Consider the following 26792-nt stretch of genomic DNA (forward strand, 5'->3'; position numbering starts at 1 on the left):
TGGTGATGCCGAGTGGTCTTTTGCCTGGCGTGAAGGCAATCTGGCAGTTGTCGATGGAGAAGGCGACCGTGCCTCCTTCGCTGGTGATGACTCGTGGGCTCCACCGTCGAAGACCTCAATGGCAGTTTGGTCGATGATCCGGTCAAGATCACCACTACCTTCATTCCACTCTGGTGCATTGCACTGCGCCGAAGCATAGGTATTGATGTAACGGCGAACACGCTGAATGAGGGGACGGCGACGGTCCATGATGGATGTTTCTTCCCTCTCCTTCTGAGGCCCATTACTCAAGTCCTCATCATCGGAAGACGTGATGATGATGACCTTAGGAGGTGTCATGGCGAGAGGCCTAGGGGAAAGGACCTCTAGGGATCGGCTCAAGAGACGGAGATTGAGTGGAGGCCGCGGCGTCAAGCTATATGAGTCCTAAGAGGCAATGGGTAAAAAAAAACAAAGGAGACGACGGACAAATAGCTTCGAGTTCCCTCTATTTATATCAGGGGAAACGGGTTGTACTGTGTAAACATGGCCATCAAGATCCGAAATGATGGTGTCGCCTCGGACGCCTAGAGCGTTTGGTGGAAGTCATGATGGTGTTATGGCTTGTCTCATCTCTACAAAGAGGGATGGGCGGCCATTATGACACGTCAGATCAATGTTGTGGTGAAAACAAGTACAAATGGGAGTGGGGTCTTTTAATGCCCACCTGTTCACTGGTTCAAGTTCACTCAATAATCATATTGCAGTCAAAACCATAGTGCTCGGGGGCTTTCATTCTCGAGTATTCAGTCGAGAACGAGCCTCACCCTTCGACCGACTCCGTCATCGAGTACATGGTCGAGGGCGAGCCTTATCGAGTACTTGGTCGAGAACGAGATTCGGTCGAGTACAGAGTTCTGAGCTATAAAACTACTTTTCGATCAATAGTACAGGTATGTCCTTTTCTACTCTCCGATAGAGTAATTTCTTCCTCGACCATAGAGACAGGGGCTACATCGTAATACCATATGTTTTTGGCAAAATTTTATCTGGCTTTGCGTCGATCACATTGAATAGGACCAACAGAGTGTATTGGGTCGATGATGGACAGTTATACCTCAAGAGGCATAACGGCACAGAGATTGTCAAACATCTCACGCGTAATGGCCAAAAGGGTTCTGAAGTCCTAGTCTCCCTTGCATGTGCTCTCTATCAAGTTCATGTTTTTATGCTGATCGAATGCACACGTTGATAAAAGTTCGCAAAAAATTCAATATGATCTTTCTTTTTTTTAGCTTTGTATTAGTCTTTTCCTTACTATTACGGTCTTCTCGAGTACTCGAGGGCCGCACATCTAGTGACTCATCTAGCTATGATTTCAAGTATCAACAGATATACCATTGATCAATCTCAAGAATAACAAGAGCACGCTCTGATCAGTTTTGCATCTATTTGTGCTAAACTCTATTTCATAGACAAGGAAATAGTAGTGATAGCATATTAGATAGGCCAAATATCAGCAGCATCTCCAGTACAATTATCAAACAAGAAGAAGCCTATTACATATTTAAGGGAAAAGCTTGGGAGATATCCACCTACAAGAACACCACTTAAAATTCCCTTCAAGGGATTTGATCGTCCTAGAAACAACGTCAGGGTGCGAAATCTCAAGCACCGAGTATTCATCACGATCGAAAGCTAAATTTGTCCGATGGAAGCTCAGAGTTCGACCAATGTTGGTAATCCCTGGTACTGGAGGGACTACCTCAGAAGTCAAGCCCAGCAGAATTGTTTTTTTCGTCATCCAAGGGATAGCTTTTCAGTCAAGAGGCTCCCAAATGTTATCATTAAAAGCATGGATGGAAACTAGCATCTAAGCATTGTGTTCAGCAGGATCATCAATTTGGTCACCCAAAGATTTCAAGAAAAACATGCGAGTCTCGTCCAAGATAAATTGAGTGCCCCCCAGACCAGGCTGGCAGAAAATGAACTCCGGCATAGACTGTTCTAGTGCTACAATGACTCCTGATGGATCCCCTGAAGCAATCCCATCTAGGAAATTAGCAATGTGCCACCAGAATTTGCTACTCGAGACTTGGAGCCAGCGCAGTGGACCATCAACTAGAAACACATGTACACCCTTTGTCATCTGAAGATGAAAACACGGCATCCTTATGATGATGATGATGAATAGTCTCCCGTCTTTTCGCACCACACATCCCTCCAGGCTTACCCAAAATGCATCATAAGAGAGTGGCAGAGGGTTGGAGAACCATCCTATCACTGGATTGATTATTCTGCCTTTGACCTGGCACCCTCGATCAATGATGATCAAGAGCCCTCTTGAGGCCTCGACTATCTCTAAACTGTCACCGACTAAACCTCGGAAACGAAGATTGAAAGTTGTTTCGCTCCCCAGATGATGCACCTTGACCAAGCCATCATTGTGCACAAATGATCCTTTCAAGATCCATGGCGCAAACTCTACCACCCTACGCACTTCACGCCAAGAAGTGCAGACACAACGGAAGAAAGCAAAATCCTCCGGGTGCAGCAGCATGTTGGAGATGATATCTAGGACTCCCAATGGCAGAACATTCTAATCGGGATGCTTAGCCATGAGACTCAGGGAGGGCAATAAAAATCCTTGAATGAAAGTAGATGATGCCAAAAAAGGTTGGAGAGGAGATCTAAAGGCAAGGTTTTAGCAAAGGCAGAAAACATGAGACGATGGAGTTTCTCTTTGGAAGTATAAGTAGGCATTGTCTCCAAATTAAAATGGAAAATTGATTCCGCCTCGGCAACTACTCCCATCTCTACAGTGCTTTTGTTGATGAGAAAGACTGGATGATAACGATGTGCGTATCTCTGCACACCCTTCTTCCCGCATTAAATGCGGCCATACCCATCGTTTCAAAATTTGAAAGGTTTTTTAACTTTACTCGGAGTCGGGTATTGATCAGTTGTGTACTTTAAATCTTTTTGAGTCTTAAGTGCGGTTAGCCACAGGGCGCTCGACCCGACTTAGATTCTACTCGATACTCGGGAAACGATTCGTCCATACTCGATTCTTTCGACCATGAGTTCAAACTACTTTACTCGACCAAGCTTAAACTTGGTAGTACTCGAGTAGGTGCTTATGGAAACCTCTCCTCTGGAGTAGAGTTAGGGGCTACTGTCGAATATCTAACTATAAGGTATATATGCATAAGGAGTATATCACACACAGACATGGTATGTACAACACACATTAGGAAGCTTCAGATATCACGGAACCGGATCAGTGATACCTGATATACCCGACATCAAGGAAGTACATATCAAGAAGGTTAGATTGATTACCCAACCTGATACGATCATTATTCAAAATAGATTCATCTACTTGGACGTCAAGGAAGATAACTCCCTATCGACTACGACTGGATAGGAGTTGATATCTCACCCCTATATAAGGCGAAAAGGCTGGGGAGGAAAAGGAGAGGCAACAACACAAAACACACGAGAGAACTCGAGGCAAGCATCAAGACCCTAGTAGAGAAGATATTCAGCGACTTTAGCCTTAAGTTAGATTAGATCCGATCTACTCTCTGTAATAGTTTTAGCCACATTGCTTGTACTCGAGATCATCAATATACGGCAACAACACCCCCACAGGACGTAGGGTATTACTCCAATCGGAGGCCCGAACCTGTATACATCGATTGTCTCATCTTGTGATTAATCCCTACACTCGTAGGTACCTAGTCAATTTACGGAAATATTATCAGAAACTAATCTTCGACACCCCCCTTTGTCAACAATCCCTAAAAAGGATTATATGCTCATATTGAACTCAAAGAGAAAAATATTAGAGCGTATGGGAGAGAGCTTCACAAATCATGATCCAATTGAAAGTATACCAATTGAATGGATATCACTACAAATTATGAAAGCACATGGATCACAATTTATGAAACTCACATAATATAGTCTAAACTCCCCCTATATGTGTGCGTACATATGATGAGAATAAAACATATGTAGAATTAAACGATATGTCAAGATAGGAAGTTTAAGCTATATTATGCATGGAGGTAGCTTAATTGAACAAAGATTTGACAATGATACCAATTAAAGCATTTGAGCATTGCATACCTCCGGGGATATGTTGATTGCTCCACGAGACTACAAAAGATATCACTGGCAATACATGTTAGTCTCAAAATCACAACCTATAGGATATACTTCCCCTAAATATGTGCATACAAGTGTTGAATACTTGTGAGATATATGCACTTATTATTGATAACAATTAGCATTTATCTTATACATTGGATCATGGCACATAAAAGATATCAATTGTAAAACTAGTGCCATAAAAGAAACTTATCACTAATAAACTATGTAGGTTGCTCATGAATAAGAGAGAAATACAAGCAACCTACCATATGAGACTTACACTAGGCATTTCAATAAATTAAAATGAACACATGCAATCCTAGATGAGGTAAAAAGAGCTATGACAAATGAACAGATTTTGCATCTAGCTTCATTACCACTTTTACCTTTGGTTGGGGATTTGGGTATATGATGATCATGAACTTTATTAATGCGCCAATCTTGTATACTTGGCTTCTTTGCTTGAATCTTCACTTCATTTTGTAAGCCAAGTCTCCAAATCCCTATAGACGCTTCGGGGCTTTAAGTCTTTTTTAGAACACAAACTAATTAGGGCCCCTTCATGTTGATGATGACTTCCTTAGGCACTCAAATGGGTTGGTTCCACCTCCGATCCTTCTTCCCAATCATGTGTGCAACCATCTTACCATTGTCCTTCTTCTTGAGCTTGTAGTGGTTGCTCTTTATCTTGTTCTTGTAGTTGGGCTTTGATGAGCAATGTTGGCCTGATCTTCCGATATGTAGCGATAAATTGGTGGGTGGAGAACTCGATGTTGATGATCTAAAGGTTTCGACCCGAACAGATCGTCTCCCTTGCAATCACTACACCACAGCTCCGATGGTTATCAACCGTGTCGCGCTGTTGACCTCGCCAAGAAGGCTCAATCCCTGCAAGCGTACCGAGAACACAAGCAAGAACGTAGAAGATGCAATCTGAAATATTGCGAATAGAATTCAAGCACTCGAAGTTGGGGTTCCACAAACACTTGCGGCGGCCTAGTCGGTCTGGAACAAGAGCGAAAATCTCACAATCTGTGTGTAGATCAATATCTAAGCAAAACCCAACCCTATTTAGGGCGGCGGCTACTGTATATAAAAGACTAGGGTCGGCCAAGAACCCCTGGACGCGTCCCTAATGGACTCCAACACGATACACGGCCCAAAAGATGGTGGCGTAGCACCGTGACAGATTCTGGATGTCCACTTGTTTCGACTATTTTCGTTGATTCAGAAAGAATTTGGACATGGGACTAGTCCCGTTGGAAAGCTTATCTCCTTAGCTTTCCAACCATGTGTAGAACATCGAAAACGAAGTCCGTATGCGTCCTGGGCGACGATTTTAGTGCAGGCTGGTCCTGGACTCCGAAACGGACTCGAACTTGATTGGACCTCCACCTTGGCTTGGGCACCCTTGCTGTTCTTCTCCCGTGTTCCTAAGTAACAATACATCACAATTATTCAGTAGCATCTCATCCTCATCAAAATATAAAGGAACACTAAGGAACGAGCTCACCTCATGATTTAGTTGACGTGCACGAGTTCGTGTCAATGGACCTATTGTTGGAGGAATACTCGGTGTGTGTATCCGAAAGAGTGATGTCCTCATCAGGCTTGGTGTAGACGTTGGAGGTCGTGTTGGAGAAGTTCGCCATCTTCTTCTTCTCCTTGATCTCCTTCTCCCCTTGCTTGCATTGGAAGGAACTGCGGCCTTCTTGATGGCATTTGAAGAATGTCACGGTTGACCCCTCCTCAAGCTTCTTTACCATGAAAGCACGGTTATCTTGTGGAGGTTGGACATGTCCTTTGCCCTTCAATCTCGCCAAGTCATCCTTGAGCTTCTCCACTTCTTGTTTGAACTCATCATTCTCTTGTGCAATGAGTTCATTATATTGTTCTATAATAACATTCTCAACACAAATCTTATTACAAAGGGGTGAGCTAGATAAAGCATATAAATCATCACAAGAAGTGGAAACATCTACCTTAGGATTGTAATTAAAAAGATATGTAGATTACTTCAAAGAGATCTTAGTTCGAGATTCAATGCACTCAAATTTAGCCTTAAGCTCTTCATGCTCCTTGTTTAGAAAATTAAATTTGCACAATAATTGTTCATAATTAGAATCAAAGGTAGCATGAATATTATTAAGTGCATTGAATTTTTTAAGCTCTTTAGATTATTTTGTAAGGGCCCTTTGTTGCTTATTGATCAAATGAAAGAGTTCATCATAGGATTCATCATCACTTACATCGTTATCCATACTTTAGCCATAAGGCACTTGTGAGATAGCTTGTGAGACGACTTGTGTGATGACGACCTTGAGGAAGAGCTTTTCTTGGATGGGAGGATGGTGAAGCTTTCATCACTTGAGCTTGATTCTTCATCGTTGCTCACCCATCTTTCTATGCTTGCAAATGACTTGGTTCTTCCCCTTGTCTCCCTCTTGTTCTTAGTCTTTTTCTTCTCCTTCTTGATATGATCAATTGTTTTGACCAAGTCCTTCATGGAGATTGGGTGATCAATCTTAGCATTGATCTTCTTGATGTTCTTCTCCACTTGTGAGATGAGCTTGGCGACTTCGGGATCCTTCTCTTCATCGCTTGAGGTGCTTTGCTCATCTTCTTCAAAGCTCTTTTCATCATCTTCACTTGAGCTTGACTCTTGCTCTTGTCTCCTCATCCTTGCCTTCATGTGTTGACATTGAGCTTGCTTGCTTGTGAGACCAATGTTCTTGGTGTCAGATGAGGAAGAAACTTCCACCCCCCATGTTCATTGTCATCTCATGAGCGGTGATCTTGCCGAGCACTTAACTTGGAGTCATCTTCTTGATGTCACTGTTGTCGTAGATGATGGAAACGATCACTTTGTAGTTTGGAAGAAGAGTTAAAGTATTTTTCTCATCACTTGATCATCTTCAATTGGCGTCAAACTTAACACATTGATCTCATCGACAAGAATATTCAAACGTGAGTATATGTCATTAGCACTTTTATAGGGTAGTTGCTTGATGCCATTAAGCTTAGTAACAAGCATATGATACTTCTCATTGTGCACATCTTTTGTGCCTTCATGTATTTTAATGAGACTATTCTAAATATCATGTCCATTGGTGAGAGAATAAACACGATTAAATGCATCAACACATATAGATGATAAAAGGATACTCTTTGCTAATGCATCTAATTGCTTCTCCTTGTAGGTGATGCGTTACCTCATCCCTTCCTCGGTGACTCTCCAAATATTTAAACCTCTAGCTTGCAAATAACAAGACATTAGAATTTTCCAACGCGAAAAATTTGTGCCATCAAAAAGTAGAGAACTATGGGAATCCATCACAACTCTGGACGTCACAACTCTAGGATTTTGAGCTTATCAAGAGCACGAGACTGTGATACCACTTGTAGGGATTGGTGATCTCATAAGAGAAGGGGTGAATTATGACACTTATAACTATTTCAACTACAAAAACAACACAAGATAAACCTATATAAATTTCTATCAAAATATGCTATAGGTTTATCTAGTGTGTCTACTCTACCGATCAAAACTCTTACAACCTATCTAAGAAGGTAAAGTTCAAGTAAGTAAATACGGAAACGTAAATAAGGTAGAGAGAGCAAACTCCGCACAAGGATTTTTTTTTTCTCGTGGTGTCGATGACATGAATGCCATCCCTAGTCCACGTTGGAGCTCCACAAAGGATATGCTCCCAGTCGGCACCCGGTCACGACTCTTGAGCCACTAAGTCACAAAGACAAGGCCTCCACTCGGATGAGCCACCAAGTCACTAAGGCAATGTCTCACCACTTTGGAGCTTGAGCCACAAAGGCAAGGGTCTCTGTGTCCTTGCACAATCGCCTTGCTAACCCTCCACACCAAGTCGGAGGGTCAACAAGCTTGCCGGTGTACCAAGAGCTACACTGTTGGATCACTCCTTGATCCACTCTCTAGGCAACAATCACCTAGCAACATAATCTCTAGTCCTATAAGCACTAATCACTCTCTAATTGTGTGCTTAATCGCTTTGGATGATCACTTTAAGCACTTTGGTGGCTTAGATGTCTTATCAGGTGTACATGAACATCAGGACTCTAGCTCCCTCAAATGACTGAGTGAAGGAGTATTTAAAGCATCAAACACACGCTCTAGCTATTATCCCAACGGCTCAAAAAAGTTGATAACACCGGATGATCTGGTGAGAACAATAGTATTAACACTGGATAATCCGGTGAGTACACTCTCACAAACTAGCCGTTGAAACCCCCACGCAAGCCTCTGTGAACACCAGATTATCCTGTAATGACTCACTGAACACCGGACAAATGCACCGGATTAACCTATGTGCATATGTTCGTTTTGGAGCTCTTTGGAAATAATAGTCCAGTGTGTTTATTTTGTGAACACCGGATCATCCGGTGAGTATAGCAGAAGAAACTGACCATTGGAACCCACTCAGACTCATTTGTGAACACCAGATTATCCTATGATAACTCACTGAACACCGGACAAATGCACCGAATTATCCTATGTGCATATGTTCATTTTGGATCTACCTGGAAATAATAGTCTAGTGTGTTCATTTTGTGAACACTGGATCCTCCGGTGTGGCAAAATATTCCGCTTCAAACTTTTGGTGAACACTGGACTGTTTTTCATTGTTCTCACCGGATTATCCGATGTAGCACCGGACTAATTTTGATGTGAGCATCGGATTATCTGGTCAGACAAATTTCAACAGAACAGCGTTATGTATTTGGGTATAACCTTTCGCTCCGTACTCCGATTTTGATGATCTTGGGCTCTATGAAAAGCTTGTGAAGATCTCTACAACATTATATAGAAATAAATCCCATTTGATCACATCAAAATTCATGGAACAAGTCCAAATCATTCCTCTCTTTGTTCTGGCTTCGGTGACTTCTCTTTTATTGCATCCATGAGACCTACTAAAGTATATACTTGACAAACATGTTAGTCCCATTTATTATATTTTCATTAATCACCAAAATCAAAATGATGAGCTAATAGGGCCATTTTCCCTACAGAGGTGTGTTTTAAGAAAAATGAATGCAAAATATTAGATGCTTTAGGTGATCTTGTTTGTAGTATCTCACATTTTGGAACAGTTTTTAAGGTTGATTTTGATGCACCACTTTTTCTAAGCTTAGATGTCTCATTGCAAATGATTCTAAAGATTTATACTTTTGGCATCAGAGGTGGTATCAGAGGCATACTGACCGTAAGACGCAAGCCTATATAGAATGGTCGTGCCATAAGGTCATATTTTAAAAGCCTATTTTGAAAAACCCATCCTCGTGCTTTTCTGATCTCTTAGTTCCTCTCTCTACTTACCTATTTCAATCTATTCAGAAAAGTGAATTTCCAACACTCCCCTTTTCAAACTATTAGTTGTTGAACCATCCCAGTTACTCTATTCGAGGAGGATGCACTTGAAGATCTCTCTTGGCACTCCTACCTTGCATGAAGATTTATATGATAAAGATGAAGATCCATCACGATATGGAAGAATCATCTACCACAACACTGAAGACATGAAGATCTACCTCCGCGCCGCTCCCGGTTTTAGTTTTTCGAGACATAGGAAGATTTTCACTAATCTTCGGAAACGTTAGAGCAAGGTTGGTAGTGTGTGTTTGTGTTGAGTGTCTTGTGTGATTTGGATTTTCTGTTTGAGTGCTGCAATGCGTTGTGTGATGCTTTAGCATCTACTAACAATGACGTTCCTTATATATCTTTATAGTTAATAGTATATCTGGGTTTTCTCCTTCTAGTCCCTTCTTTTCTTGCCAAACTTTCTACCTCAATCCCGATCAGATGGTGAGCACAAAGAAATATCAGCTTGGTAAAGGTACCAACAGCAATAACAACAACATCCAGTAGATGCCACCTCAATTCAACAAGGAACAATTTTTGGAGATGCGGACTCAGATCTTTCAAAATATGGCTCAGAATATGGAAAGTCTGCTACATATCATTGAAGCTCTGAGTGCAGAAGACGAGCGTAGAAAGTAAGGCAACAACAAGAAGAGGAAGAAAGCTTTTGAAGACCATCAACCAAACAACAGTTCTTGGTTACGTTTCACTCCTGAACAAGCACTTTGTTCTGTCAACCAGAAAGTTTCATAGGTCGAGAGAAAATTTGCAGAGTACTCCTACAAGGAAGGTGTGTTTTTGCTGTGAAGAAGAAAGACGCTATGCCAATGGATGTCCCCTAAGGATCCTCGTACCTAACAATAAGAAGGTGTGTGTCCACTCTGGAGAACCTACGCGCTAGATCAAAAGATATCCCACGAAGCACCCCACACACAACTGGATCAACCCCAAATCCCATATGAATATCTCAATTCAACATTCAAACTGTCACGACTTTCAAGTTGTAACTCAAGATAGCTACGATCGACGAGATCCCATCATGCTCACGGAAGCTCAGTAGGTACAAACAAAAAGAGTGATATATTCCATGTCAAAGGCTACAAGTCTATCTACTTCTCAAGAACTGGAAATGTAAGTCAGAGAAGTCCGCTCCTTTTTAAGTGGGGTAATCTTTCTAACTAATCTCTTGGTTCTGGAACCTCAAGACAAATATTGGAAACGGCTAGTCAGCAAAGGTAATGAGATAATAAAGTGTGTTAAAGGAAGGACAGTACCCAGAAGCTGCACTCTGACCCATAAGTGACCTCGACGGGCCCATGCCATGCTCCTTCATCATTAGGCCTAGCAATTTCACCATTGAGGTCACAAGGGGTCAGGTGCAACCACTATAGAAGACGTTGCATTGTGTTAAGGTGCGACAGGGCAATGCAGTGGTTGACGTGGACATGGTCTATCCCAAATTCATAGCGCACAAGTTGGATATCCCACCTAATGATTAGATCTCAACTCTAGGGGAGGCACTCCTGTAGAGTATCGAATGGAAGAAGAGTGACATACAGTTAAACCCTTCAGCACTCAGCATTGTTTCCTAAATCCGATGAAGAGATCAGTGACATCCTAAGAGGGGGGGTGAATTAGGACACTTTGAACTATTTCGGCTCCAAAAACAATACAAGATAAACCTATATCAATTTCTATCTAAATATGCTCTAGGTTTATCTAGTGTGTCTACTCTACCGATAAAAGCACTTGCAACCTATCTAAGAAGTTAAATTGCATTTATATAAATACAAAAATGTAAATAAGGTAGAGAGAGCAAACTCGGCACAAGGATTTTTTCCTATGGTACTGATGGCATGAATGCCACCCCTAGTCCATGTTGCAGCTCTAAAAAGGATATGCTCCTGGTCAGCATCCGGTCACGGCTCTTGAGCCATCAAGTCAGAAAGACAAGGCCTCCACCTGGATGAGCAACCAAACCACCAAGGTAGGGTCTCACCACTAGCCTCTCTTACAATTCCTTGCCGTCGTGATCACTTCAGAGCTTGAGCCACCAAGTCAAGGGTCTCTGCATTCCCATACACGCTTCTCGTCGCCGCTGCACATCAAGTCAGAGGGTCAACAGGCTTGTCGGTGAGTCACCAAGACTCTAAGGTGCTGTCATACCTCTTGGTACAAGGTTGGATCACTCATTGATCCACTCTCTAGGCAGCAATCACCTAGCAACACTCCCTTTACGCCTATAAGCACTAAACACACTAATTTTGTGCTTAATCACCTTGGATAATCACTTTAAGCACTTTGGTGGCTTGGATGTCTTCTCAGGTGTACATGAACTTCTCTTGACTCTAGTAGCATTCCATAGCTTTAAATGACTGAGTGGAGGGGTATTTATAGCTTCAAACACACGCACTAGCTGTTAACCCAATAGCTCATAAAAGTTGTTAACACCGGATGATCCGGTGAGAATAATAGTACTAACACCAGATCATTCGGTGAGTACACTATCAGAAACTAGCAATTGAAACCCGCATTGAAGCCTCTGTGAACACTTGACACTCTAGTGTATACTTCATCTCCATCACCGGACTATCTGATGAGTTATCCTAAGCCATCCAAGCCTTTCCTTCTTCTCTATGTAAATTGATCCGATGAAAGCATACGGTGCACATCACTTCATCACCAGACTATCCAGTGTGTTGACTTCAGCCAACCAAGCAATTGCAATCCTCTCGGGAAATAATGCTCCGATGTGCACAGCCTTCATCACCGGACAATTTGATGCATTGAACTTCATTCTACCTCTTTGCGCTGTTTATTGTCTGATGTGTGTAACACATTGATCACCGGACCATCCTGTGCTTTGATCTTCAACTTCAATGGCTGCAACCTTCTCTGGACAAAATGCTCTGGTGTCTATCTTCTTTGATCACCAGACCTTCCAGTGAGGTCTTAAGGCATCTCTCCCATTTGTCAAATAATCTCCAGTAAGCTCAACACCTAGAGCATCAGACCATCCAGTGAGGCAAATCTTCCTAGGACTTCTCCAATTCAGTTCAACTTTGTCCCGACTGCGGTGGCTTCTTCCTGTATTGCATCCATGAGATCTACTATATTCTTGACAAACATGCTAGTCTCATTGAATATGTTGTCATTAATCACCAAAATCACAATCATAGCCTAATAGGGATATTTTCGTTATAGCCGATTGGTCTCACACATCCACCTCCAACCTCTGAAGCATTTTCAGCACAGGTAGCCTTTTGAGAGCCTAAGGAACCTAAAGCCAACAACGTTCAGAAGGACACCGAGGAATAACAAGTCAAGCAACAGGATGTCATGCAATCTGTTGTGCAGCAAGAGGTGGCCCAGGAGAAGCCCCAACATGTGCAACAAAAAGAGGTGGCCTAGGAATAGCCACATGATGTCCAATAGAAAGAGGTGGCTGAGGAAGAGCTTTGTATGTCAGTCATGTACGCTGCTACAAACCCAAAAATCAAGTATTTACAACCGATCCTTTCCTCTAATGAACTCACAGCAGTAGGTCCTGCATGTATGGCTCTCCATAAATATTACATGAATCAATGCAAGAGAAGAAGGGCAAAAAAGTTCATCATTTGAGGTTCTTTTCCTCTTGTAGCAATTAAATTTTTATTGTCGTTGCATGCATATAGAGCTTTTGATGCATACATTTGCCTCAAACGAGGTCCACAATCGAAAGGAACCAAACCGAACCATTCATTCAAATACCCGGTATAGTAATTATACCATTATAACATAGAACTATAACTTTTGAAATATATTTCACAAAATTACAACTACTTCGACCTTTGGTAACAAGAAACTATAACTTTTTGGTCTAGTCCCACCTATCAGCCACACATGTGCCACATGGCCTGGTCCTACCCGTTAACCATACATATGCCAAAAAGTTATAGTTTCTTGTTATCAAGGGTCAAAATAGTTGTAGTTTTGTGACATAGACTTCAAAAGTTATAGTTTTGTGTTACAATAGTACAAATAGTTGTAATTTTATGGAATTTACTTTTAAATTTATGCTCTATGAATGTCATATGTGTCTGTTATATTTATTGCCTGTACATATGGTTCATAATGTTTAGACATTGTAATATGTACAGAAGACCTCCTGGGAGCTAAATTGGTGCTTCAGGGATTTAGGGACACACAGACGGTTTTTACACCAATACGTTTGAAATATTTACCTACAGACGGTTATTACAGTAACATGTCTGTGAAATTTGAACTGAAAGACAGTCTGTATCACATGACACAAACAATTACTTACGAACTCTGTCTCAATCTATAAGCAAGGCACAGACGTTTTCTACAATCTCCGTTTGAAACTATATCAGAGACATAGACAATTATGAAAATAACCGTTTGTGACAGTATAAAAACACAAATGATTTTTTTAGTAAATTTGTATATGATAATTGTGAAATTGACAGTTGTGTAGCCATGTTACAGATAGAGTTGTTAATTAGACCCATCTGTGTCTACCTATATTACAGATGGAGTGCCACCTGTATGTGAGAAGCGTGAAAACACAGGACACTTTTTGAACAGACGGAAATGAAACCCGTCTGTGATAGAGTTTAACAACCGTCTATGATAACCTGTTCTGACATAGTGATACTGGTGGAAAAAAGGGATTTAAAGGAAAATATTTTGCATGAGCATATATTGACTTTTTTTCATTTGAAATGGCATGAGCATGCAGGTGCATCCATGCATGTATCCTAGAGAGGGAGAGAAGACAATAGGAAACATGTTCAGCGATAATCCCAAAGTCCCGCCGGGCCTTGCGTTGCCTCCTTTCTACCTCACGAGGCATCAGATCTGCCTTCTTCCCCATGTCCATTTGGTATCCTAGCAAAAAACACCTAGCATATGTGGTGCTTATATACACGAGGATTTGGGGCCATGGTTTCAATCAATATCCAAAAGATCACAAGGGACACGCCTAACTCCTCTACTGATCTGACGATAGGACAAGAGGTAGAGTGTTGTTGCTGAGAGGCTGGTTCACGGCTAGAGAAACTAGCGTTACCATCAGTGTCCACAGTCTGTTAGTTTCAGTTGCCATGGCAAGCCTTGCAAAAGACGTAGGACAATTGTTGGTGGGACGCTGACATCATTGCCAACCATATGAACCGATGGTGTGTTCCTTCTAGGAAATGTGTTGTTTTGTCATTTTTATTTACCTTTTTTACAAAAATGTTGAAATAACATTTTTATCTCTTATTTTACACAAAATGTTGAATCAACATTTTTGAAAAATGCTGAAGGAACAGGCACGCCAGTGGTCGGCTTCGGCGAGCTTAGCTTCAGAGATGAGCGGCAGGGAAGGTGGCTCCATCTAGGGCTAGCAATGGGTTGGGTTGGTTCTGGGTAGAGCAAAACCATGCCTGACCCAAAACCTGACAATCCCAACCCAACCCTTATCCGATTTACTAATCGGGCAGAATCTCAAACCCGAACTCGAGCCCGCTGGGCACCTGTCAGGTTTCGGGTGCCCATCGCGTGGTCCTGTGTGGGCTCGTGGGCAGTGTGCTGGTTGCCAGGCAGCTACGGCAGAGGAAGAGCCGAGCAGCAAAGGGACAGTGGGGGCAGGGCAACAATGACTAGGTGACGGGGCAGGGCTGCAGCAGTTGGGCAACGCAGCGGGGCAGCTGCAGCCAGGCGAAGGGGCGGGGCAACGGCGACCGTGAGGTTAGGCGGGGTCATGGCGGTTGGGCGATGGCCGCGAGGCGGGGCAACGATGGGCTAACGGATCTATGATTGGAGGAGGCATGGCTACAACTGCTCGATGGCGGGGAGGCGATGGTGACGGTAGGGACCAGGTGGCCCCCTATTGCTCGATGGGAGGAGACGGTGGCGGCGGGGAGGACGGGAGATGGGGAGGCGACGATGGTGCCGGGAAGGCGGCAACCAATAGCTTGAATTGCCTAATGCGGCTGATGGTCTGATCGTGGGAGGCGATGTGCATGAATGTGTGTAGTGGGTTTCATGTGCTGACGGGCAGAGCATGTGTGTGAATAGGCTAAGTTGGGTTGAGCCTAGTCATGGCAAATTTGTGGACTGTATGGATTTCGAGTGACCCGTGGGCACCCGCGGGTAAAACTGAAAACTCGAGCCCGACCCAACCCATTTCAGGTATCTGACCCGCCAGACCCGTGGGCAAAAATTTAGACCCGAACTAGGACCTATCAGGTGCAGAACCCACGGGTCCAATGGCCAGCCCTAGCTCCGTTCACTCGGGTGGGCATCGGTGAGCTAGGGGGAGCCACCGACGAGCTCGGACAGCGGTGGGGCGCCGGCAAGCTTGAGGTGGCTAGGGGGTGCAAGCGCGGGTGGTGCATCCGTGGTAGCTTAGGGCAACACGACGTAGCACCTGCGATAGATCGATAATGTCGTCAGGGTTGGGTGAGTAGATGGGGAGGAGGAAAGATGCCATTAACTAAATATTTTAGTATAATGTGATTATCGGTGTATCAAGAACCGGGGGTCCCTGAGTCCTGAGGCCAGGCCAGCCATCCGCCACATGGCGCCATCCAGCAAGGTCCCTCCTGTAAGATGAGAAAAACTCAAGTCCCGGGAGAAGGTGCTCGGGGCCACAGTCCGTGGTTCCCAAGCACCCCAGTTCCCCGATGGTCCGCGGAGTCTAAGTACCGGGAAGAAAGTGCTCGGGGAGGTGCCCGGTCACCCCCGAGCGCCCTAGTCCCCCGACGATCAGAAGAGCCAAGTTCCGGGAGAGAGTGCTCGGGACTGCGTGTGGCAGCTCTCGAGCGCTCGGTTCCCTGAGGATCCGCGTAAGAGTGCGTGGGAGAGAGTGCTCGGGGCTGCACGTGGCAGCCCCCGAGCACTCAGTTCCCCGAAGGATCGGGCAAGAGTGCTCGGGAGAGAGTGATCGGGGTTGCACGTGGCAGCCCCCGAGCACTCGGTTCCCCGAAGGTTCATGCAGAGTGCTCGGGAGAGAGTGCTCGGGGAGGTGAACAGTACCCCCGAGCACTCGGTGCCCCGACGACCCAGAAAGACCCCTGAGGGATCCGCCGATGAGGTGTCAATCAGTCAGAGGTCCGATGCCGCATTTAATGAGCGTGCGTGGCCTGACATCCCCAACTGCTCCCGCCGCAGTGTCAGTTCCTGCCATGTTTTGGCAGAGAGGCGTGGGGCTATTAATTGCACGGGTCCCGTCCCGTATCATCCGGCGTGTCTCGGGATAACATCGCCAGGATCAAGGCGTTCCGTCTGCCGCCCTGCTGTGGCAGAGGAACAAGACAGGGCGGGCACGCCGGGTTGCTCTGCGGCTGCCCGGTGGGCCCTCTCTACGGCTCTCGTTGCTAGGGCGTTTATGGTGACAGTGACCGGGCGTGCGGTGTTTTTTCCACCCCCGGTCATTTCACCCAGAAGAAATGATGACGCATTTCCCAGTCTCAGCGCCTTGGAACTTGTGCCCCCCCTCCTTTCCGTTCGGGGCATGTCGTAGCCGGCGAGTGCTTAAAAGAGTCGGCACACAGAAAAGACGAAGAGGACGAGGAGAACCAACCCAACCCAATCCGAAGGTCCAAGGATCGAACACAGAAGCACCAAGAACCGAACCATAGACCAACCCAAAGGACAGTCCCTGCCAAGAATAAGGAGCTTCAAGCTCTTAGTTGGACAAATATTCTTGTAACCAGTAACATCCTTGAGGGACTTCCTTAGGACAGTTATTACATCCATACAGGAGTAGGGTATTACGCCCCCGTGCGGTCCGAACCTGTCTAAACTTCGGTGCATTTACTTCTCTTTGCACCAGATCATCACCCCCACCACCGGCCGTTGCATTTACTCTCATTCATTTCTCCGACGAACTTATTCAGGATCATCCCCCGACCGAATCTCTAAAAAGGGGTCTCTCGGGATCCCTGCGACAGGAGTTAATCCTCCGACAGTGATATTATCAGGTTGTTGTATATTTGGTAAAAAAATTAAATTAATCGGAGGATTTTGCAACAAGCAGTAGTAAGATTCACGGGCAACAGCGATGCTCCATGAGACCCCCAAATCCAGGCATTGTTAGTGATAGTATATACTAGCAGGATATCCCGCGCGTTGAGCGCGCACATTGAGAAACTGCCAATATAAATGAATTAAAACCATAATCGACATGCACACGTGGCAGCCGCGTGGAGGCAAGAATGCCTCCTATCGGAGCGAGGTCTATCGGCAGTCCTTAGTGCTACCTTATGCATGCCTCTTTTCTCTCCAACATTTGTTACTGCATGCACATTTATCTCTCTTTCTTTCTTTAGCATTCACATTGTTCTTTAAGGCTTCTAATCTCATAATTTTGCAAAATTGGGTACTATTTTTATAGTTTTCTATTAAAAAAATATTATTTAAAAAATCCGGTGAGGAGGACCGGAAGCATCGAATGAGCTCGCATCCGGCAAGACGGAAGGATGGCTCGCACGCAGCACATCCGAGGGTCCATATGAAGCGATGATGGGCGTGCGAGAGACAGTACTGGTATACACAAACTGTAAGTTTTGTAGATTCCAGCCAGGTAAGGTAATTTCTGGAGAGAGAATTGGTGACTGACTGACATTGGGTTCTTTTGTCCTCCCGCGGCGCGGCGGCAGCAAACCAGCGACGTTGTCCACCGCCCGCTAGTTGGTCCCCGCCTTGCCGAAATTCAAAGCCGATGAGGCCTGGATGGATTCCCCGGGAAACAGGCAAACAGCCCCTCCGCAACGGGCCAGGATAGCAGACAAAGCAAAGCCCCGGGCGTCCACTGCCCCCGCCGTCCCCGTGACTCCGCTGCATCCCACAGGCAGGGGCCACCACGTCGTCGCATCATTCACTGCACGGCTCGCAGCCGGACGGCGCGAAGTGCAGGTTGAGACGTCGAGTGCAGCTAGCCAGCCCGCAGTGAGCGAGCCCAAGGCCTTTTCCCCGTAAACCAGACGGCTTTTCACGTGCAAAGTCGCAGGCCAGCAAACACCGCCGCTCCCGGTGTCCCGTGTCTCCCTGGCGGTTTGGTCGGTTACAGTGCGGCAGTGCCCAGTTTGGCCGTCATATCTGGCTGCTGGTCCTTCCAGGTCTCAAGTGAAACTCCTTCCAAAAGAAAACAAAACAACAAAAAAACCACTAGGGATTCACGGGGCAAATGTTCCAATCTTTCTTCCTTCCAATTGTGAAGTACAAGTGTCTGTATATATGAGATTACACAAGCAAACAGCACTGCCCACGGCGGTTTTCGGGCGCATGGGCATTTTTACAGCACCGGGAGCAGTACATTGCTAAAAAAGAATCAAGTCCTAACCACTCTGTTCTTGCTAATATATCAACTGTAAGAGAATGGATGTGCATAGCTTAATTTAATTTACTAAATAAACAATTGGCACTTCTGTACAAGTGGCAGATCGAATGCTTCATTTTCGCGAGACAAGCTTCAGACGGTGAGCCAGCAGGACAAAACAGATTCGATAGATCAAACTCACCAATGTAATTTTCCTCAAATAAATAAAGAATGTTGAAGAATCAGCGGCCGCCATACACTGCCTTCAAAGAAAGAACTGCACGAGGATGTCATGGCCTCCAATTTGCCCCCAATATTGCAGATGAGGCTGACCTATCACCAAGGAACAGAAATGCCGGAGATCTGTATTTCTATCTACAGGAATGAATTCTGAAAAAAAATTGGGCATTATTTGCCTGCAAAAAGTATATCTTCAAGATTTGAGTTGAAGGCCTCTTAATTGCAGTCAAGACCACATTCCTCCAGAAGAGGACCATCGTTCTTTGCAAGGAAAGGATCGATGCGGACCCACAGGAGTGAGAAGATTGAGGCTAGGAGGATGGACCAGACGATGACAATTGTCGGCGTCCTGTTTTGCCTCCCAACCAAACCCTTGAGGAATGGATATAGATGGACAATCACCCAGAATGCAAAGAAGAGCTTCCCAAAGAGAGGCCCCCATGATTCATACCCATTATTGATCGCGTTAGAAATTCCAGCTACAACTCCAATGAAGTTCAACAGGAGCAAAGTAGTTGGAGCTATGAGCAAGGTGGTCCATTTGAACGTGTATAGCTCTGAGAACTCTTCATCATCCCCAGCCTTTGATGTGACAGTGAAGCTGGTATCAATACCAGCAAGGACCTTCAGAAGTCCTTGGAACACCGCAAAGAGATGTGCCGAAACACCTCCAATGACCCAAAACTGCTCATTTCTCCACCAGTCATCAATGGCCACACCACTCCATCTCATTTCAAGGATGCCAGTGACAAAGATGCAGATGAAAAGTGCCATGAACCAGATACTGGCAACATTGCTAAGCTGCAATTTGGCATAACAAGGATGGTAAGATTCAAGAATAAAATCAGAAGATTTCAATTTATCGTAGGTAAATAAATTTTACCTCTGGAGTGATAAATTTCCCCGTAAGCAAGCATATGGCAGGCAAGGTACAGTAAGCCAAGAGCGGAATGGATGTCCAGGGATATACGATAGAGTTAATATAAGAAAACCTCTCCAAAAATTTTAGCCCACCTCCATACCCATACCAAAGTGGGCAGTGTTTGCTGAAGAAAATTTCAACAGATCCAAGAGCCCAACGAAGAACTTGGTGAAGACGGTCAGAAAGATTCAGAGGAGCAGAACCTTTGAATGCAGGCCGCTTTGGGATGCAGTAAATAGACCGCCAACCATGACAGTGCATCTTAAATCCAGTCAAGATATCTTCTGTAATTGATCCATAAATCCACCCAATCTAAAAGAAAACATGATCTACTTGTTAACATGTATCTTCAGTAGAGCAATCATCAATCTTTTAATCAGATTCTATGGTATATATACCTCTTTCCCCCAGTCTGTCTTGTCTTCGTAACCACAGCTGATAACATGTATAGCTTCCTTTAGTAGAGAAGCAGGACTTGCACTCTTCAGGGTCCCACCATTCTCGAGAAGTGTTGATGTAACAAAAACAGAAGACTGCCCAAATTTCTTTTCTAGCTTCTGTTGATTTACAATTCCAGCCGTCTCATTTTCAGCTCCTGTTGGACAATGGAATGTTGTTATTCACGAGTGTTCAATATAAGTACTTATGTTTTCAGCCTTTTAAAACTACAATAGAGAGCCAAGTTAATGCAAAATGGTTGTTAAAAAGCACAGTCCGATTTCAAAATATTTAGCACATGACTAGAATTTGCTGGTGCTGTAGTAAGTTATGTTTGAAACGTTGACAATACCTGGAACACCTTCCTCAATTTCACCCAGAGCATATGCAGGAGATGGATTTTCTGCTTTCTTGAAAAATAATCTTTTCTTCTTTTCTGGCTTCAATTTTGTTGTCTTCTTCTTATTCCTGTTACTACAGCAGCAACACAAACACCACTTGGGCCAGCAGTTGCAAGTTCTTGACGGAGGCTTCTTTGTTTTGGGAGCATCGTAACCATACAGTGCCTGCCGTCTAAAGACACATCCAGTACCAACATAGATGGGTCCTTGAATACCGTCCAAACCTTTCATGTTGATCTGTATGATGCAAATGTTAGGAAACCTATGCAACCCTGATAAGAACCATATAAATAGCCCAAGGTGTTGGAACAGGGAAGCTGAATCTTACGTCAAAAAAGACAACATTCCTGTTAGCATATCTATCGTGACGGTCAATACCATCAAACCTTTGAGGGAACTGCACATAGCACACTTTCTTCCCCACCAAAGGATCCATCATGAAACACATAGCTTCTTTTATGGCCTTGCTATTGTTGACGTAGTGATCACAGTCCAAGTTCAATAAGTATGAAGCATTTGATAAGACAGCAGAGACACGAACCTATCGATTAACAAAACAGCAAGACAACAAAGCATTAATCATATGCTGCTATGAGGTTACCAGATAAAGGATACAAGACATTATGTGCAGGGTTGTTACCAGTGCATTCATGGCACCAGCCTTCTTATGATGGTTATAACCTGGTCTCTTTTCTCTTGAGACATAAACAAGGCGAGGGAGCTCATTTCCTTCCACATCACGACCACCACTTTGACCAAGGAATACCTATTGTGAAGAAGTGAAATAGAGAACTAGGACTATCACAATGCCAAACTGTAACAGTGTGTAGTATAACGCAAAGGACTATAAAGGCCCACCTGAATCATCCCAGGATGATCGCGCACATTGTTCCCAGGCCAGGGGCTTCCATCCTGCATTGTCCATCCTTCCTCGGGAACCTTTTGGGCTTTTGCAACCAGGGCATTGATTCTGACCTTGAATTCCTCGTACTCTCTCTGAAAGAAAAATAAGGCTGTGTAACTAGCCTATTTATGTAAACATAATATTGCACAGGAAAGCATAACAAAACATTAATAACACTGCACCTTCATTGCTCTCCTCTCCCTAACAAAGGATGCAGCAACCTTATCTTTCAGGTAGTCTATCTTCTGCTGGAAGTACCACTCTGGAGCACGAGGCTCAACATTGAACTTCTTGCAGAAAGGGACCCATTTCTTTGCAAATTCAGATGTTTCAGACAGTGCTTCAAACGTAAGCATCGCAGCACCATCATCAGAAACATAGCAGGAGACCTTGTCAACCGGATAATCCACAGCAAGGATGGAAAGGACAGTGTTTGCTGTGACCAAGGGAGGTTCCTTTGATGGATCAACAGTACTGACAAAGAAGTCCACTGGAGCAAGTTGAGAGGGTCGACCTTCCTTGTCAAACCTGGTCAGATGAGGAAAGAACTTCTTAGGCTTGAAATTTCATAAGATAGGGAAAGCATTTCTTAGATTTATCATGTAACCAACCTTAGTGACAAACGGTCCAGGTAAGTCTCTCTCTCAATTGGAAGCCACTTTGGGAATTGATCAAGAATCCAAGACATGGCAAACCAGATTTCACAGATTACAGATATGAGCCATAAAGCAAACGCATCGTTCACCGGATGCATCACTCGATAGTGGAAGAAGAACCCCAAAACCACCAACCGGATAATAATAATCATCCGATAGGGATTAATTCGGCTTGACGGTATCGGAATTTTTCTTGACAATGGCTGCCGAGCTTCATCCATTCTGGTTGAGAAATTTATGGAACATTTTAGAGCAACAGTTTAGTAATACTTCACATAAAGAAAGGCAAAGATTTCCATAACAATGTACCCCACTGCAAATGCCCTAAAAGGTAAAGAATGAGGCCTGAATAATGCAATGCAGAATTATCTACACCACTATACTGATTTCTATGAATATACAGCTAACGACCATATAGTCAAAACAAAATTGAGATGAAATGAAAAACCAATACATAACACAAATAATGCCGTGCAGGTGATGTATCATCTTATTCTATAAATTTACTCATTTTTTCATTATCTATAGCATAGCATAAACAGTTGAACTTGTAATATATATGCTATAAACATACATGAGAATTTTCGGAAACATCGTTATTAAATACCATAAGCCCTTTCTTAATATACTACCCAATGAAATTGATTATGACAGTTATGTGTATTTAACTGGAGATTAGCAGTTTAATAAAGCGTGGCATTGTACTCTAGCACAGTATTGACATATTTGGTGCAAGCAACTAACATCAGCTAAATTCACTAATCATACCAATTCTATCACACCGTCAGCACCCAAAACTAACTAAAGAACCTAGCACTAGCGGTGGTCAAACAAGTCTCTAAGGAGCACATACAGTGGCAGATCTGCATCATCGCCATCCCAATCACCGCCTCCCTCACTCCTGAGCTGCTGCAGGCGCTCCTGCTTCTGCTTCCAGCCCTCCATCCTCTCCTTCCAGGCCACGCTCCCATACCCGTAGGCCGCCAGATCCTTAGACGGGTCCATGGATCTCGGTTGAACTACAGAGCCAAGGCAGCCATCAGCATAGAGCTAGACAACATCGCGTTACCAGAATGCAACCCCAATTACCCACCTGGATCTGCTAAGGGGAGCGGGTGGATCCTCTTGCCTCCGCCGCCGCCCATGTAGGACGGCACCAGCGCGTGCTGCTCCGGCGGGATGTCGTCAACCTGTGCAGTAGGCGCCACCAGAATCGAATTCAATCCAGTCTCCAAAGTAATGCAACAAGCAGCAGCAGAAGAGAAGGAATAGGGACAGGACCCCGTACCATCTGGCCGTTGGTGAGGAGGGGCACATTGGGGACGGGGTTGAAGCCGGGGTGTGCGTCGCCGCCGCGGCCGTAGCTCATCTGCGCCCGCAGCATGGACTCGGCGACGTACTGTGGGTCGTCCTCGCGCCTGGCGCCGTCCTGCAGGCCGAACTCGCCCTCCAGATCGTCGACGCCGTCCTCCTCCTCGTCGCCCGCAACCCGCGGGCACCCCTTGAGGCGCTTGTAGCGGGTCCTGCACTGCGGGCACGCCTGCGAGCCCTCGCGGCGCTCGTACTCGTAGCAAGCGCGGCATACCGGGAAGGCGCACTCGTTGCACGCCACGAAGGGCTCCCCGTCGAAGCCCACCCCGACGTTGTCCCCGCATATCTGGCACGGCGCCTCCGCCCGCCCCGCCGCCGCGCCACCTCCTCCTCCCCCCGACTCCCGCCGGATCACCACCAGCTCGTTCCGGTTGTGGGACCCGGCCACCAGCCCCGCGCTCGCCTCCATCGCCCCCGCCGGATCTCGCGCGCCACGCGGCGGACGGCGACTGCAGATGGATTCTTCCTTCTCTCCTCTCCTCTCCTCTCCTCGCGCCGCTCGCTCACATGCGCAGGCACGACGCGGCTACTAGCAAAGGCGGCCACTAGCTCTGCTCTGAGCTGTGGGATGGATGGGTGGCGTGGCGTGGTATAATAATGCAGGCCGCGCCGCGTTGGTGCGTTGCTTGGAGAGCAGAGCAGAGCAGCGCAACCACCGCGTTGCTACTGGTACTCGCTGATTAGCTAGGTCCGGGGCTTTTTGTTTTGTTTTTTTCTCTCTTTAAAAAATGGGGTTAGCTCGGCTCGGAGGGAGGAGAGAGAGTGTCGGTGTCGGTGTGGCACCAGAAAGGCAGAAACGGCGTTGCAGTGCAAGTGCTGGTGGCTAGAGAGAGAAGGTTGGTACTTGGTAGAATGTCTGCTCACTGTGCTTTGCTGGGCTGGAAATTATTAAGAGGCGGTTTAGTGGGGCTTATCCCTAGTGATGCGGGAAAGATGTTTAAAGATTGTTACGCATTTTTATTTTTATTTTAAGAAGATGGTTACACCTGATCAATTAAGATATAGATATTGTCGTTGTGGCATCGTCACCTAGTTAGTTGCTATCTTAGGCCTCGACGTGTTGCTACGTATGAATAGTAACGGCAATGATGTTATTAGCGCCAAAAGAAAATGTCGATGTTTGTCATGTAATAGCAAAGGAGTGTCTTTCGGGAACCTAAGAAGCTACCATTACTGAGAGTAAGAGAAAAAAAAAAGTATTACTAAAGTTCTCTTAGACCTCAATGTTCACCGTCTAAAAGATCTTATTTGTCTCTCGTCCTAGTAGATTTCAATAGGGAATGCTTGTAGTGATAAACAGTGCTACTTATAGGGTCTCACAGTAAGTGAACTTAAGGTAACGGAACAAAATGGTAGTGGCATTATTGATAACACAAGTCCAAGAGGACATATTGTAAGATTGTTGAGTTGGGGAAGAGGACATAGCAGCGGGGGAGGGGAATTTAACCTTTTTTCCAAGAAGTCATGGAGAGGAAGAAAGGAGAACTTGCCACGCCTGTGTTTGACCTTTTTTTTGACCTTCCATGATAAGAAAACGTTTAGAGCCTTCATCTTACATGGTCTCCCAGTTCCGCATGTCAGCTTTTATTAAACAAAGAATCACCTTGTGTTTGACTTGTGAAGAGTTGTAGGAACTTTACTTACCAAGGCTCAGTTACCAGAGTGCAGAGGCAGGCGCTAGAAATGGAAAGATGGTTACATTGGGCTCCTACGCACTATCATAAAAATACTATACATTCTGGAATCAAGGCATGGGAATGAGGTAGGTCAAGTGAGCATGTGGATAATGTTATGTTTTATTCAATACAAAACCCTCTTCCTTGTGGGCTAGCTTAAAGGTAGCAACAGGAGAGAGAAATTAATAAATTGGAAAGGATAAACATACACAGTTAGGATAAGCCAGATAATACTATTCGCATAGACGGTGTAAAATTAGCCCGGGGCTGTATTACGCCGGATCGATAATACAATCATATTTCTAAGAATTCCATATTTATATCCGATTAGAAGGATATATTTTTGATAAACTAAAATAAGTGTGATAGATTACCTTTTTAAAAAAGTTTAAGGTGTTTTTATTTATTCGCAAGAAATTGTAGGAAGCCTTTTTATTTATCATGATCAACTCCAATTCTCCAAACGACACCCAAAGGCTCAGACCGAAGGACGCCCTAGTTTTTGTTCAAGGATGCCCTAGCGAGAGAGGCAGCCGTGCGGACGACGTACCACGGGGAAGGATCCCGTGAAAACGCTGCCCTCCTGTGTCCTGTCCGACGACACGACCCTTTAGCCGCAGTAACCCCGGCCTCCACGCGCTTTCTTTTCCCTCGCTCCGCCGCGGCCCCCCGCGCGCGCGCAGGCATGTGTTGTATTTTCAAGTGCGCCGCCGACCGAGACAAAAATCTAAAAATAAGAAATAGATATCATCTTATTTACTGAATAGATAATATATTGATATATTTATAAATTTAGTATATATATTTGGCACTTAAATATCAAAAATTGATTCTGATATTTGAGATACCGAAAATTCCTGTATTTAGCAACTGAAGTACCGAATACGATACTGTTCACCATATTTAGCACATCAGGTGCCGGATACGGTGAACAGAGTCGTATTCGGCACCTGAGGTATCGAATACGGTACTATTCACCGTATTTGGCACCTCTCAATTGTCAAATACAGGACGGTCCCACTCACGTTGCATCGGTTGGTGTTTTCAGTGCGACAGATCATGTCATGTCGCGTCGTTTCACTTTTTCTATCTTTTTAACCCACGCGCTGTCGTGTTTCGCTATAAGGAATTGCAACGTGACCAGAGAGCAGAGGAGCAACGCGAGCAAGGGAGGAAAGGAGAGGAGAAGCAACACCACAGTGTGTGGAGAGAAGTAGCGCAATGTGAGGAGTAGTAGCAGCGCGAGGAGAGGAGAATCAGCCCGAGACAAGGAAGAGCAATAGCGCGAGTTACAATAAGTACTTAAATTATATATTTAATTAATACTTACAATAATAATAGTAAT

The 26792-nt window shown here is 44.7% G+C and overlaps 1 protein-coding gene across 1 annotated transcript; it reads right to left on the reverse strand.

The window, feature by feature from the left end:
• Positions 1-18695: 18695 nt before the first annotated feature.
• On the reverse strand, positions 18696-24374 carry LOC133893314 (probable cellulose synthase A catalytic subunit 6 [UDP-forming]). The gene is made up of 12 exons (XM_062334311.1): positions 23689-24374; positions 23494-23590; positions 23254-23419; positions 22356-22622; positions 21927-22272; positions 21699-21836; positions 21481-21606; positions 21169-21381; positions 20792-21077; positions 20400-20596; positions 19963-20313; positions 18696-19880 (listed from the first exon to the last, which is right to left on the reverse strand). Exons 1-12 carry the CDS (start codon positions 24178-24180, stop codon positions 19296-19298), a joined length of 3264 nt encoding a protein of 1087 aa, XP_062190295.1. The 5' UTR covers positions 24181-24374; the 3' UTR covers positions 18696-19295.
• Positions 24375-26792: the final 2418 nt, after the last annotated feature.

This window comes from Phragmites australis, chromosome 15 (assembly GCF_958298935.1).
Source record: "Phragmites australis chromosome 15, lpPhrAust1.1, whole genome shotgun sequence".
NCBI lineage: Eukaryota > Viridiplantae > Streptophyta > Magnoliopsida > Poales > Poaceae > Phragmites > Phragmites australis.